We start from the raw sequence: 14,364 nt of genomic DNA, 5'->3' as shown, positions 1-14,364 counted from the left end.
AAAAAAAAAAAAAAATTCTAAGTGGCATTAGCCGAGGGCAAAGTCAGAGCCTGACTTTTGAAATACCGAGCAAGGAGGTGCAAAGGCCCAGTTAAGGGCTGTGTTTCAAAACAATTTGTAACATGGAAGATCATCAAGCAAGTTATATAGACGACAGGGAAACCTTCACTAGGGTTCTTTTGCTGTTGGTGTTTGTATTTTAAAGAAATGAAATTCTTTGGCGTTCTGTTATCTAGAAATATTTTCATAGTAACTGAAGAAAACTGTGAAAAGTATTTTGCCAAATTAACGCGTTCTTTAAAGTTAATGCCGAAAAAACATATTAACTGTAGGCTTGCATTATGTGGCCATAAAGTATTTATAAATGAGCTAAAACTATTGGGCTCATTTAATGTATATGGAAATGGAAGTCTGAGCTGAATTCATGTCAGTGTTGGTCCGAATTTTATTCAGGTCAGATCAATAACTGACCAATGCCTTCTGCACGTTTTGGCCAAGAACGAGTGCAATGTCAAACCTGCGTCTTTGAGGTATCAACTAAGAATATGTTCGCTTTCCTAATTCCATAACTGTTCAAGCTGCCTCTCTGTCCCTCGTCTCACTGCCGAAAGTTACACTAGGACTAGGACACACTTTGGTTCATAATGAATTGATCTCTATTCGCTGTCTTTGTTCTAACATAGGATTAAAGGTCAATTTACTGAGAAACCGAAAACATTGAGTAAAGACGTTAGTCAACAATTACATTTGATTCATGAAATTGTGAAAACGACCTTAACAATTAAAGCTGTATGGAAATATCCGAAGACTTTAATCTGAAATTTGAACTTTCACAAACTTCGAACCTATTTGGTCTGGCCGACTAAAAAAAAAAAATAAAAGTATGCACAGCGTGACCAAAGTTACGGGTTTTCATAACAGCAGGTAGGGGAAATCACATTATTTGTAAATTGGGATAAATTGTGATAATTTAAAGATGCTGAGGTGTGAGGTTTCTACTTCACGTGGCTTTGATCCTTACAGTTTTCTTAAGTTGTCTGAGGAGTTTCTTTAGCTTGCTGGCTACACCTCTGGCGCCAAGTTCAAGCCTAGACATCCTCAATTAAAACAGAAAGTAAAGGTTAACACAGGATCTTTAAATTGCGAATGAGGTCAGAAAAGGAAGAATATTATTTTTTTTAACAGTTCACAAAAGATAGTGACCAAAATCTTTGAGGTCCCAGATCGATTATAGGGAAAGGAATGGTTTATGTTTATTGCTGAGATTTTAAAGTGATTTATTTTTTAATTTCACATTGTACTGAAGCAGATCCAACATAATTGATTCCTGATCGTAGATCCATAATGGTGGAAGCAATAAGTCATAGGAATTCTCCAAGATTTGAAATACGAGCAGCTTCTCAAGAGTGAGAACGAACAGGTTTTACTTGTATTCACTGCCCGGAGCATTATATAATTATCTTTGTTGCGTTGCGTTCCCTTACTGAAAACGCCATCGTCAATTATTTCCATAGCAGTATTTTCCACAGAATACTTCTTTCGTGTAAGGTAATCATTTTGTCAAAAAAGATAAAGGTATTTCTCCATCTTATTAAGCGTGCTCTTTTCATCAAGCGTGCCATCTATTTACACCAAATAGAAACGAATAACTAATTGAATTATTAATTGAAATGCTAAGGCTTAATTATTAAGAAAAAGATGCGACTTGCAGTGAAATAAAAAAAATGACACAGCACTAATTAACATGGCTGAAAATAAATTAACAGATTTTAAACTGAAGGTGGAATTATTTACAAAGCTTTTCATAACCTGTTAATGCTTTAGTTGCTGTACTGTAGGTCGGAGCATCACTGCGTTTGCATCACAAAAAAGACAAAAACAATCCTACAGACTCTCTGGAGCCAGTGATGCCGGCATTTGTCGGAAGTGTGAACTTGGAATAGGTAAGTTAATTAGTCCTAGCCGATAGCAATTATATGCGGCTTTTTATTCCTACTTTGAAGTGGTTTCTCACTTGCAAATGAGCCAGGCTATAAATTTCGCCTGCTGGACCTGCTGCTGCGACTGTTATTCGCTGGAGCAGGCCCGAAGGAGCCTGAGGAGTCAGTGGGAACCGCACAATGTCCCGAGTTAATTTTTCAGTCGGTTTTCTTTCCTTGAGTGAAAGTGCAGAGCAAAACGAGGGTCGTGCAGACCACCAGTGGCCAAACCCCAGGCCTTACATCCCGTGTGTGCCTCAGCCACCTGTACCCACGTGGTTCTCCAGAACCTCCCTCTTGCAGAAATCAGCCCGAAAGCCAGCGAGTAGAGGATCTCTAGAGGTGCAGGAACCCTCTCTCAACACAGAAACGCCTCCGAATGCCTTTACGTCTCCGGCTTCCGGTAAATATCTATGTTCGAGCCTTTGCTACCGCTTGCAACCTGAAAGTTTTGTGATGGCGAAACATAGGCAGTGTATGGACCTATCCCGTAGTAATTTCCCCAAGATGCAGAAGAATGAGTTAATCCTAGAGTTGTTGTGGTCCTTATTTGTTTGCGTTCATGTGTGGTTGGTTAAAGCAAGAGCATTAGTTTCTTGCTGAATCGAGCCTTTAATTTCACTAGTAAGACTAAAAAGATGGTTCTTTTCCGCAGTATTATTATGCTATTATAATTTTCATGTTAATGATATTAATTGTTAGAAGGCATTGTTTGGCCTCTTAGATGATTTTTTCTCTTTTTTAATGGGAACGTATGTGAGCAATGTCACATTTCGTGATATTTTCAAACAGGACTAGTTTTAGTTTAGGTGTCCTGGCATCGGAATTGTAGGTCGTGTCTTTCAGGGACCCAACACGAAAGATATCGTAGTGCAGAGACCGCATGGGTTCATTCTGCCGCTGCCAACTCATGCGGCGTCTGTTTTAAAACGCATGTACTGCAACAGCATTTGGGTTGGTCTCTTATCAGTGGTACCTAAATGAAACTCGTTCGGCCGAGGTAGAACTATGCGCTGCCCTAAATTAATTTTTTGTTTTTCTGGGGGGGTGTTGGCATTTGCCTTACCTAAACGTTTTTTTGGGTTTTTTTTTTACTTGTCCTGTTGTTGGATGCAGACGCAGGCCTCACCTGGGGCAGTGCGGACGAATCCGGCTCCAGCTCTTCGGGGGATGAGAGCGAGAGTGCAATTTCTGAGGGGTCGGGGGCGCCCACGGAGAAGGAGGGGGGAGAGGCAGACTCCCCGAAACGGGAGCTGCAGCGCAGGATGAGGACGGCCTTCACCTCCCACCAGATCTGCAAGCTGGAGAAAACTTTCGAAAGACAAAAGTACCTGGAGGCGGCCGAGAGGAAGAAACTGGCAGCATCTCTTCAGCTCTCCGAAATCCAGGTTTTATTATTATTATTATTATACCTTTCTTTTTCTGTGGAGAAGAGAGGATTTCGTCTCCCCCTTTGCTACTGAAATGGCTTTTTGTTGATTATCACACAGAGGGAAAGAAAAGCTCAGTAAACCCAGTCCAGGGTATTTTCATGTTTTCAAGTAAATGTTATAGGTATTAGGTGATATAAAACTCAGAATGCCCGTGGAGCTACGCTGCTCTGATAATCTCCATCCAGCGCATCTGCAGAGGCTGAAAATCTTTCGTTTTGTGTCACTTGTCTCTATCCTCAGGTCAAAACGTGGTTTCAGAATCGCAGGATGAAACTTAAGCGGCAGATTCAAGATCACCGGCCTGTTTTCTTTCCGGCAACTTCCCTCCCACACCTTTTCTCCTACGAACAAAGGACTCTGCAAAGCTCCCAGGACCATCCGAGTTATTCTTATGGAGGCTCCCAGCGAGGACTTCCCGCTCTGCATCATCATGGAATCCGATTCCGTCCTCCTGCTCCCTTGTACGGTTGCACCCAGTCCATGGCCTATCCCTTTCAGGCGCCCAGCCTGCATTACTTTTATCAAAACTTTGCAACCCAACCCCCTGTCCATCCAGTCACAATGAATAAAGCGGCCCTGGAAGGCTTCACTTCTCCTCAGATCACAATGGCTAATCCCTTGAAGTGCTAAGCAGATGGCAGGAATCCTCTGTACTTCTGTAAATTATAGGTTTGCATTAAATATATATATATATATATTTAATGCAAACCTATAATATATAATACGCTTTATGCATTTTAAATATATATATTTAAAATTTTAAATGCATTTAAAAAAAAAAATATATATATATATATTTAAAATGCATTAAGCGGCTTATTTGTAAATGTTTAATATATTAAAACAGTTTAAATCAAGGAATGATTGTAGTTTATTCGCTTCCTATTTTTAATTGCAATTATTCTTGCTGGTAGTGGTTTTATAACCTTAAAAGGATATTTCAAAAGACATCCAAAAATGTGGACCTCTTAGCATTTTTCTAAGGTCCGCCTTTTTGGCTTGCGTCTCTGTATACATTATTTGCATATGCCTTACAAGCCTTTCACTGAACTAATCATTCTGGTCGCTGGCCTGGAATTAGCCAACAATCTAACAGGGGTTAACGTGCTAGCCTTCAGCTGTAGGTTTAAATAAAATGGCCATTTCGTTTAAACCTACGGGTGGTCTTAGAATTTCATGTCGAGATGGAAGTGATGGACATTAACCCCCTGATGAAGGCATTGTTTTATTGCCAAAACATGAACCATGTCGCATCATTTGTTGGTTAATTCCGGAGAAATTAGTTTCAATGGTTCATATTTTCATTTTTAGTCCTGGAGGAAAACGTTATTGATAGCATTTGAAAAAATATAAAGGAATACCGGTACCATAAGACCTACATACTGGTTTGTTGAGACTGATGAGTAGATTACTATTTTTAGTGCAATGCTATAGAAACCCAAAAAGGAGCCAAACAAATTAAAAATAATTAAAATTGTTTGTACCTCCTGTAGTAAGTCTATAAAATGAAATAATTGAAAGGTGTTAGAACAAAAATATTTCTTTATTACTGTAGGTCTTTAAACAGTGCAAATATTTGAATTCATATAAAAGTGGCAAGAGATATGCATAACCTCAGAATATAATCAATACATTTTCAAGCAAATTTGTAAGATCGTGCCCAAGGATTTTTTTGTGTTACAATATATTTGTAATGAGTATTTAAACAATTTTATGTTGTTTGTTAGCACTTTTTTTTTTTTTTACATTTCATTTTTGGGGTTTGGTTCTATTTATCAATCACAGACTCCAAGTTGATGTGACTTTCTTGAAACAAGAAATGTAATATGCTTATCCCAGCCTTCCTTAATAATATATATATTTTTAATCTCCACTATGTCCCATGGGAGGCATTTCGATGAAATATTTTCTAAGGCTATCCTTTTATCTAACAAAAATGCTTCCTGTTTCATTTTATTTCATTTTGTTTGCTTCAATAAAGCATTAGTATCTAGCCACCAATATTTGCCCCCACTCTCCTCGCCCCACCTCAATAAACAGTGCCAGTACATCAAAATGTAAACACTGAAGTGCCCCTCCCTCACCCCCAGTCTTAACTTATTCCATAACCAGGCCCTATCTTGCTCTACCTGTTGGGTCTAGATGTCCAAAGAGGGTAGAAGTAATAACCAGTTGCTCCTGGCCCACTGGGTCAGTATTTGAAAATGGTGCTGGTGGACCTTGAGGCCCATGCCATTTTGTTGTATGGGGCTCGCCAACACCATTTTTAAATACCAATTAGTGGAACAGATGACTGGAGATCACTACTGCCCCCTAGAGACATCCAGACCACACAGCAGGATCAAATGGGTTCAGGGGAGGAGCAGGGGGGGGGAGGAGGTAGAGGAAGGCAGGAGGGCTTCATTATTTAAACGTTGACTACACCAGCACTGGTGTTTTAGGGTAGAGGTGAGGTCCCTGTTCACTTCCTTTCATTTTATTTTTCCCATTCATTTTCTGTCATTCATTTCCAATAAATGAAACAAAAAGTTCACAAATTAAATGATAAAAAGAAACAAAAAAAATGTATTTCAGTGCTCACCCCCTAGTATTTTCTGATGTTGCTCGACTTAGTGTAGGCTGTTCTGCACAGTGCATCAAATAAATCTTTTTGTCTTATTTTCACTGTTTGGACAATTCTGCATTTGGGCTCTTATTTTGAGATTCTGCTGTAGCAAAACCTTTCAAGGATTTTCTGCAGCTTCTTAACTTGAAACTTTCCTTTGTTTCCCACTTTTGGGATGATGGGGAGGGAGGGAGGGAGGAAAGGAGAGAGAGAGACTGGCCATAATGCCTGCACACTAAGATAGGTATTTATATCTCTATGGGAGGCCCACCTAGTAAACTCTAGGTGAGGTTTAGGTATTGGTGTAGGGGTTAGGGGCCACTTTGACATTCAAAGTGAGACATACGAACAGAACAGTGCTATCTTGTGAAGATTTGATGACTTGTGAAGTGAGGAAATTCACCCAAAGATGAGATTTGTGCAATGTTCTCTCATCCTAGCTTGATGGACTCTCTACCTGGGAAACATCAAGCTACATTGAGAGAGCACTGTTCTGTTCGTATGTCTCACTTTGAATGTCAAAGTGGCCCCTAATCCCTACACCAATACCTAAACCTCACCTAGAGTTACTAGGTGGGCCTCCCATGCTGGCATTATCGCTAGTTTCTCTCTCTCTCTCACTCTCTCAAAATTCACATTAAAGCCATGTAATACAGCTTCACAAGACTGCAAGCCTAGCCCATTTGGCCAAAATTCCCATCCCAATGTCCTCTCATTTGCATCACCCCAAACATTATGGTGCTTTCACATGCGTTAATGGCTTTTTTTTTGCATGCGAAAACACCATATAGCACTTTGATAAATGACCCCTATTGGTTAAGTCCTTACAAGAAAGAAGGTGAAATGAATTTAAATGAAATATGACCAGAAATTTATTATACTATCACTCTCCCAAAAAATAACATGTACAAATAAAAAAAAATTAATGTTCCTATGTTGGCACATACAGTTTTGGCTAAACAAAACCATTAAATTATTTGGAGCTTGCACCTAGGGTAATAAACTTTATTGCACTATATCTTTTGTGGTGTCACATGTCCCTTTTCAGCTATCTGACCAGGGATGGATTTGACAGCCCAAAAGCTTATATATGTTTTTAGGGTAGGGGTGAGGGACCCACCTCATTTGTGGACCCAATCAAACAGTACAGCCACCAAAATGTTCACTTTTTCTGGGATCAAAAGAAAAGTGAATATTTGACAAACAGCACATTAAGATTACTCATTAAAAAAGGGCTAGGCATCACACTTTAAATTTAATTAAGGAATATTTTGTAATATATCATCTACACACAATTTAAAATCTGGATAGTCATTGTATTCTAATACCACAAATAAAACATAGAAGAATTTCTGCATTTTTCAAAAATAAAGTGTAAAAAAATGCACAATGAAGAGACTTGTGTTAGCCATTTAGTTTGAAGAATACCAACACAACTGTAATTATTATTATTGGTAGGCTACATAAGTTTGACTTAAACAGTAGACATGTAAGTACTTTAAAAAAGTGGGATGCTTGCTTATTCCTCCCGGTTTAGCAAGGGTCCAGTTGTATGCCATCATTGGGGTGTCAGGGAAATACTCCCCCATATTGTCCAAGTTCTCAAGCACAATGAAAAGACCAAGAAGGAATTATCAGCTCATGCATCAGATTTGTTCTGAGTGATGATGAGGAGTGACATTCAAGACTGAAAATACAGCATTTTTTTTTTATGCCTACCAGAAAAATGTCTGGAGAAGGGCATGCTGGAAGAGAATAAATACAAATAAAAAATAAATATTTTCGGTACAAGAAGTTGTCATGTTATAATATGAAAAAGTCCTGTGTTGCAACACTGATGTATCCCTTTAAGAAGACGTGGGATAAGGGTAGAACTTGGGGCTGGTAAGCTCTCGTACCAGGGGGAGAGAGGTGGGGGAGGGAAAGGGACAGAGACCTTGGAGTGGGAGTAAAGCTGGCTGCAGGGCAGGTCCAGGAATGCCCAGGAACGGTGGGGGAGTCAACATTGGAATTCCTATAGTGGGAGTCGGCAGTGAGCAATATGGAGCAGGAAAAGCACTCTGGGTTGCACAACCAGGAGCCTGGAGCTCGGGATAGCCACACTGAGGATGGAGTAAGCCAGAAAAGAAGGCTTCCACCCTGGCATCTTGGCTCTGGCGTTTGAACTTCATCCGACGGTTTTGGAACCAGGTTTTGATCTGAAATAAACAAACTAGAAATAGGAATTCAAAAGGCTTATATATCAGACTCCCTCCAAACCCTTCTCCCACCCAAAGAATACCCCTCCCAATAAAATATACTATTGCCATATCAACATTTTTGGATAATTTGTGAAGTATTTAGATGCCAACACTGCTTATAATTGTAGAGATCAATGCTATCTCAAACTAGGGGGGTCATTTTCAAAAGCAATTGTACTCAAAAAGGAACTTTTGTTCGATCACTAAATGGGGGTGGAGTCGGCCCCGGAAGAGGAGTCGGGGCGACTCCGAGGCTGACACTGGGCAGACATCACTGGCAGCAAAAGGTAAGGACCCTTATCGCCGCCGGTTCCATGCCAAATAACTACACCTTTTATGGTGTAGTTATTCGGTGTGAAAGCCGGCAGTCAGCACACCACACTGGGAGGGGCATGGTGTTGCCAGAGCATGTCCTTGCTTCCTAGATGGAGGGTGTGCTTTGATGCTGGAAGCTGCTTCAGAATCTGAGGGGATGTGATTACACTGGAGGGTGCCTCTAGCTGCTGAGAGAACATGGTTTATACTTTATACCAGGGGTTCCCAACCTTTCAGGAAACATGGACCCCTTTTCAGCTTCAAAAAGTTTCACACACCCTCACACACATCTCTTTAAGTTTTGCATGCCATAAGGTCTGCGACCTTAGAAAATCCAGCTCTAGATTTGTAATAAATGTCTTTGCCTAGTGAGATCTCGAGTCCTGGCGGTATCAACCATAACTGATTTCTGGAAACAGGGCTGACCTTGACAGGGCAGGGTGAAGCATGTGAATTGGGCAACTGCTCCAGATTCTGTGCATTTCTTTTTTTTTTTTTTTTTTGGGGGGGGGGGGGGGGTTGTCCCAAAGATTATATTTTTTTGTGATCTTTCACCCAACCCCCCTGCCACACAGCAAGATCTCCCGGAAGCAGGAGGAGTCAGATAGCCCTTCCTACCTGCAGCTACCTCCTCCTTTGCTGGCTTCCATCTGAAATCTGAGCTTTGCAGTAACCTGCACTCTGGTGGAACTCACCAGGCCTGCCTGTGTCAAACTTCAGATGGAGTCGGTAGGGGGGGAGGCAGACACCACTAGTAGGAAATGATCGTGCTGGGCTGGGAGAAAGATGTGGGTAGGGCCGGGACAGAGAAGAAGACTGTGCAGAGAGAGGGTAGGAGAGAGATGACAGTTGTGAGAAGCCGAGGTTGGGGAGGGTCAGGGTAAGAGGGATTATGCTTGCACAGGGAGAGAGGATGCTTGTGTCAGGGAGGGGCTTGGGAAAGGGGGCAGCAGATGATTCTGCTGGGGGAGGGGAGGGGCGAACCTCACATTTATTCGCCCCACTCGCCCAGGGTGAGCCCTGCTTGGCACCAGGACAAACTCTGTGTGGCATGGAATGATTTCCCTAGGCTTGATATCGGGGCGGCTGCTCACCTGGATCTCGGAGAGTTTCAGCACCTTGGCCAGCCGCCGCTTCTCGCTGGCTCCGATGTACCTGTGCTCCTGAAAGCTCCTTTCCAGCTCCTGCAGCTGCTTGGCAGAGAACTTGGTGCGAGGTCGAGCGTTGGCCTCATCCTCGGGCAGGAGCTGCTGGCTGGCACTGGCACGGATCCCCGCCTGCCTGCTGCTGTCCTGCTCCTCTAGGCTCGGTTTCTCCGGGACTCGACCACAGTCTGAAAATAGAGCGCAGACAGTTCCTTACCAGTTATACCTTTTTTTTTTTTTTTGTGACAGATCCTTCAGAAATGAGCTGTAAACGGAGAAGCAGTACAGAAAATACTGTGCCTACAGGGGAGGCGCTCGTTTAAAGTTCTCCCTTTCATAATTTAGTAAAGATGATGTCATGAATTTATACATCCGAGGAAAGAAAATACCATCTCTCTTACGTCACCGTTTAGGGACGTCATTAAGCTGCTCATTATCAGGTCCTTATAACTCAGATCATATCGCAATCTTGGTAACTTCTCTCGCATTTTATTACAACTTCCTTTTCCGTGCATGATAATTTATGTCAAATCTCGCAAGCCAGTCAGGAAAAGAACTGGCAAAACTGTGAACACAGTGTCTATGTACCGAAATCTGGAGCTGCCTTTTGTAATAATTAATCTTCTTGCTTCGTGGTTGCATTTCACGGTATATATTCTTGCAAAATCTCCCCCCCCCCCCCCCCCCAACAAAAATGCCTCGACGGTGTCTTGGGATATACACATATGCAATAAACTCCCCTTACCCTGTGCGTCCGGCCTCAAGGTCCTGAGTGATGCTCCATCAAGCCCCTCTTTGCACTCACTTGGCAAGCTTTTCAGTGCTGATGTGCCTTTATGCCAGATGTCGCTGTCATTCTGGGGGGCCCGAGGTCTGGAAGTTAAGAGCTCGTTGAATCCCTCTTCAGTCTGGAGGCAGGGCCCCGGTTTCCAGTTTGCTAACCCCAAGCTTGTGCTCTCAGGTCTCTTCTGACTGCTCTGGGCGAGCCATTGCACGGAGAAAACGCCCTTTTCCATCCGCCTCACTTCCTACTCTAGTCGCTCCCTTCTTTTTCCAATAAGTCACTGGCTCATTTCCCCTCCACAGCAGCAGACTACAAATATTTAAAGCTTGTCCCCGGCGCGATTTGCATGACATTCTGGCCGCTACAATAGGCCTCAGGGCGTCGATACTTTAATCTGGCTTTTCGCGTGATTGTTACATCCCTACTAATCTTTGAATACAGTAGTTCGCAGATAACAAGGCTGCCTGCCCTGGCACCAAGTTCATCTCTACCTCTGGTACACCGAGGTGGTAATTGCATCAGGGCCGTTAATATCGCTAACTTCAATTACTCCTTCAGCTTTAGTTATTCGTTGATTTTATGTCAGTGTTTTAGAATGGACAATAAAAACAAATAAACGAGAATAACCCAATAAAGTTTAAATCGTAAACTTTTATAATGTTTAACCAAGGCGTCAGAAGCACACGTGTTAATGAAAAAATAACAGCTCTCTGACTCCAGTTTGAGTGCAGCCTGGTGGGTGGGACTTCGATAAAGGGAGCTGTTACTTTGCCTGTGATTGGGTTACTATTATTGTTGTATGTTAGTGTGGATGTACTAATTGCGCTTTGTACCTCCCCTTGGGTGGAATTTTGGTTTTGGAAAAGCGAATAATCAGAAACAGTAAATAAAGTTATATATAACAGGCAGCAATGTCTGAAAACGTGATGTTCTACTGAAGCGTCCCGGTTCGGCTGGCAGGTGGAGAGCACACCCGAGGAAAAAGCAGGGTTTTCGCTGTTTTGCGCTTCTTGCAACAATTAGCGAAACTGGCAACCTTATCACGAGAGAAACGTAAAATACACTGATATTTCCGCGGGTCTGTAGCGCAATGAGAGGGAAAGTAGATCAGCAGTTATAATACAATCACTGGCCAGACAAAACTGCAGCAGAATTGACAAAAGTAATAATCCAACATAACATTTTGAAAATGGAAATTATTGTAATTTGATAGTATGTTCATGCTCACAATGAGCTGAAGAATTTAGATAATGACAGCCTGGACGGCAGGCACAACTCCACTGAGTATTCCCAAATAGCATAGAAAAGTAGTAAGAAGTAATAATAAGAGTGCAATCTTCTAAATATTCTCAATAATACTGTAATGCCAAATTGTATAAATATTCAGAAGAGATGCTTGATATGCTTTGGATCTGTATAAATATTATCATATACATATATATATGCAAGTCTCTACTTCATTCCTAATTTTGGTGGTTCAAGTTGTTATTTTTAAATATTATCAGACTTATTACCAAATTCTGAATGTGGGAGGGCTTCCGATATAATGTATCATTCATCTCCATATTACATTTTCCAACTTATTACTCCTTTAGAACTTTTCAGGTATATCCAGCATCAATAATCATAGTAGGAGTACCTTTCGTCCCAGTGGTGCCTTTATGTTTGCACAGCATTTAAATCCTACCCTCAGTGCAGTAATTAAAGAATTTAGTGCCCTCTGCTGAAACAGCAGGACCTCCCTCCCCCACCTCGCCTTGCCCATATCATTAAGATGATAACTTTTAAACGGGCGCACAGGCGCACATATACACGTGTATATTGGCACGCAGCCAGATAGGTGGCAATTTTATATCCTACATGCACATATGCGCACATGATATAAAATAGCCCTGGAGCATGTATGTATGTTCCTAATTTTAAGCTTGTGCGTGCACAGCAGTGTAAGTCAGCTTTGGAATGGGCAATGACAAAATTTTATAACAAACATATGTCCAGCCCATGAACAGTTTCATCAGGTCACCAGTTTGCCCAGTCTAGAGCTAGGTCCTCCAACCCCCCCCCCCCCCCCCAGGTTCTTTATCCTGCACTCCCCCCAGTTAATCCAGAATCCTCAAATACTTCATAGATGCCTGGAAGTATTTTTTATTGAGGCTTACACCTCCTCCATAGCAGAAATAACTTTACACTCAAATATACCTGGGTGCTTGCCCAGGCATGTAGGTACTTACACACACCCTGGAACACCCACACCATGCTCACATTTTGTCCCTATTTTTCCCAATGCGAGATATTTGTGCATCTGCACTTGTGTGCGCATATGGATGGCTTATACACAATGCCCATCTCCCAATTTTGATGCACTCCTGGCTTTTAAAATCCATGTTTTTGTGGGCTGCAATAATAATTCTGCCATTCTACATCATGGAGAGGAGTAGCCTAGTGGTTAGAAAAGCAGGCTATGAACCAGCAAAACCACTGTTTAAATCCCACTGCTGCCCCTTGTGACTTTACCCCTCTGTTGTCTCAGGTACAAACTTACAGCCTGGTTTACTAAGGTTTTTCCCTCATTCTGTGTCTATGGGAAATGCCATAAGGTGGAATATAAATATACACAAGAGAAAACCCTCTCAAAGATGGAACTTATGCTACCTCACTATCTGCATTTCCCACTTCTCCCTGGTCTGTTATTATTCTGTGACTGTGTCAAGGGCTACAAAATCAAGAACTTGGCAAGGAATGCCATATTCCCTGCAGAACTGCTTGAAAACCTGGGGGGCCAGGTTGAAACAGAGACAGCAGAAGCAGTGGAATGGTCTAGGCATCTCTCTCCCTCCCTGCTCTGGCCCTCATGCCCGTCTGGGGTTGGCAGTAAGAGGGGAGGGCAGCAGCCGAATGGAGCCTCAGGCCATGTCTTTCTCTGCTGCACTGGGAAGGAGCGTCACTCTTTGCACCATATGGCACTGCTTTTTTTTTTTTATTACTGGTAGACAGAATATAAATATTTTAAATAAATATGTAAACACAGGGTCCTTGTGCAGTTAAAACCACAACACTCTGCCTTTTGGCAGCAAAAGAACAGGATGTGGCCCCAGGTATCAAACAACCACTGTCTTTATTGTATTTATTTGTTTATATTTATTGTCATTTATGTTCCATAATCCAAATAATATCTCAGAAGAGAACATTATAATAAAACAATGCACCAATTAATACAATAACAAAAATAAAACTAACAATCAAGACCCATCATTAACAGGAGGAGGTGGAAGTAAAAAAACAAGGTTTTAGTTTCTTGCAAAAGGTAAGACAACTGTTTTCCTTTCACAGGACCTGTGGCAAAATATTCCAAATTGCCCCAAGGGCAGGTGTTAATTTCTCAGCAACCTGAAAAAGTTTACAGAAAAGCAGAAAATACTGCTTTTCAGTACATACTCCATCTGACTTAATATCCTAGCATCCATTTTCCCATGCATTTTACAGTATCGGCCTCGGAGAGAATTACAATAGACTAAATGGGAAAGCACTAATGCTTATACTATCAACTGAAAATCCATGGTAAGAAAAAAAAAGAGGTTTACATGTCACAATAACCTTAATTTATGAAATTAAATGTTTGCAACATATTTCACCTGGGATTTAAATGTTAACCAGAAGTCTAAGATGATTCTAGATATCATAGCCCTTAAGTATTTCTGGGCTAGGGGAGAGAGAGAGAGAGAGAGAGAGAGAGAGAGAGAGAGAGAGAGAGAGAGAGAGAGAGAGAGAGAGAGAGAGAGAGAGAGAGAGAGAGAAAGAAAGAAAGAAAGAAAGAAAGAACGAACCTCTGGAGAGGCTGTCACAGTATTCAAGTATTTATACCA

General features: G+C 41.6%; 2 protein-coding genes across 2 annotated transcripts; one reads left to right on the top strand and one right to left on the bottom strand.

The window, feature by feature from the left end:
- The first annotated feature begins 2,086 nt into the window (after positions 1 to 2,086).
- On the top strand, positions 2,087 to 4,133 carry LOC115096271 (homeobox protein vent1-like). Its single transcript, XM_029610770.1, has 3 exons — positions 2,087 to 2,382; positions 3,096 to 3,367; positions 3,653 to 4,133. The coding sequence occupies exons 1-3, from the start codon at positions 2,121 to 2,123 to the stop codon at positions 4,040 to 4,042; spliced, it is 924 nt and encodes a 307-aa protein (XP_029466630.1). The 5' UTR covers positions 2,087 to 2,120; the 3' UTR covers positions 4,043 to 4,133.
- A 3,723-nt stretch (positions 4,134 to 7,856) lies between these two features.
- On the bottom strand, positions 7,857 to 10,750 carry LOC115096210 (homeobox protein vex1-like). Its single transcript, XM_029610720.1, has 3 exons — positions 10,463 to 10,750; positions 9,667 to 9,905; positions 7,857 to 8,215 (listed from the first exon to the last, which is right to left on the bottom strand). The coding sequence occupies exons 1-3, from the start codon at positions 10,731 to 10,733 to the stop codon at positions 7,865 to 7,867; spliced, it is 861 nt and encodes a 286-aa protein (XP_029466580.1). The 5' UTR covers positions 10,734 to 10,750; the 3' UTR covers positions 7,857 to 7,864.
- Positions 10,751 to 14,364: the final 3,614 nt, after the last annotated feature.

Source organism: Rhinatrema bivittatum, chromosome 7, assembly GCF_901001135.1.
Source record: "Rhinatrema bivittatum chromosome 7, aRhiBiv1.1, whole genome shotgun sequence".
NCBI lineage: Eukaryota > Metazoa > Chordata > Amphibia > Gymnophiona > Rhinatrematidae > Rhinatrema > Rhinatrema bivittatum.
This window is presented reverse-complemented; position numbering and strand designations above follow the sequence as displayed.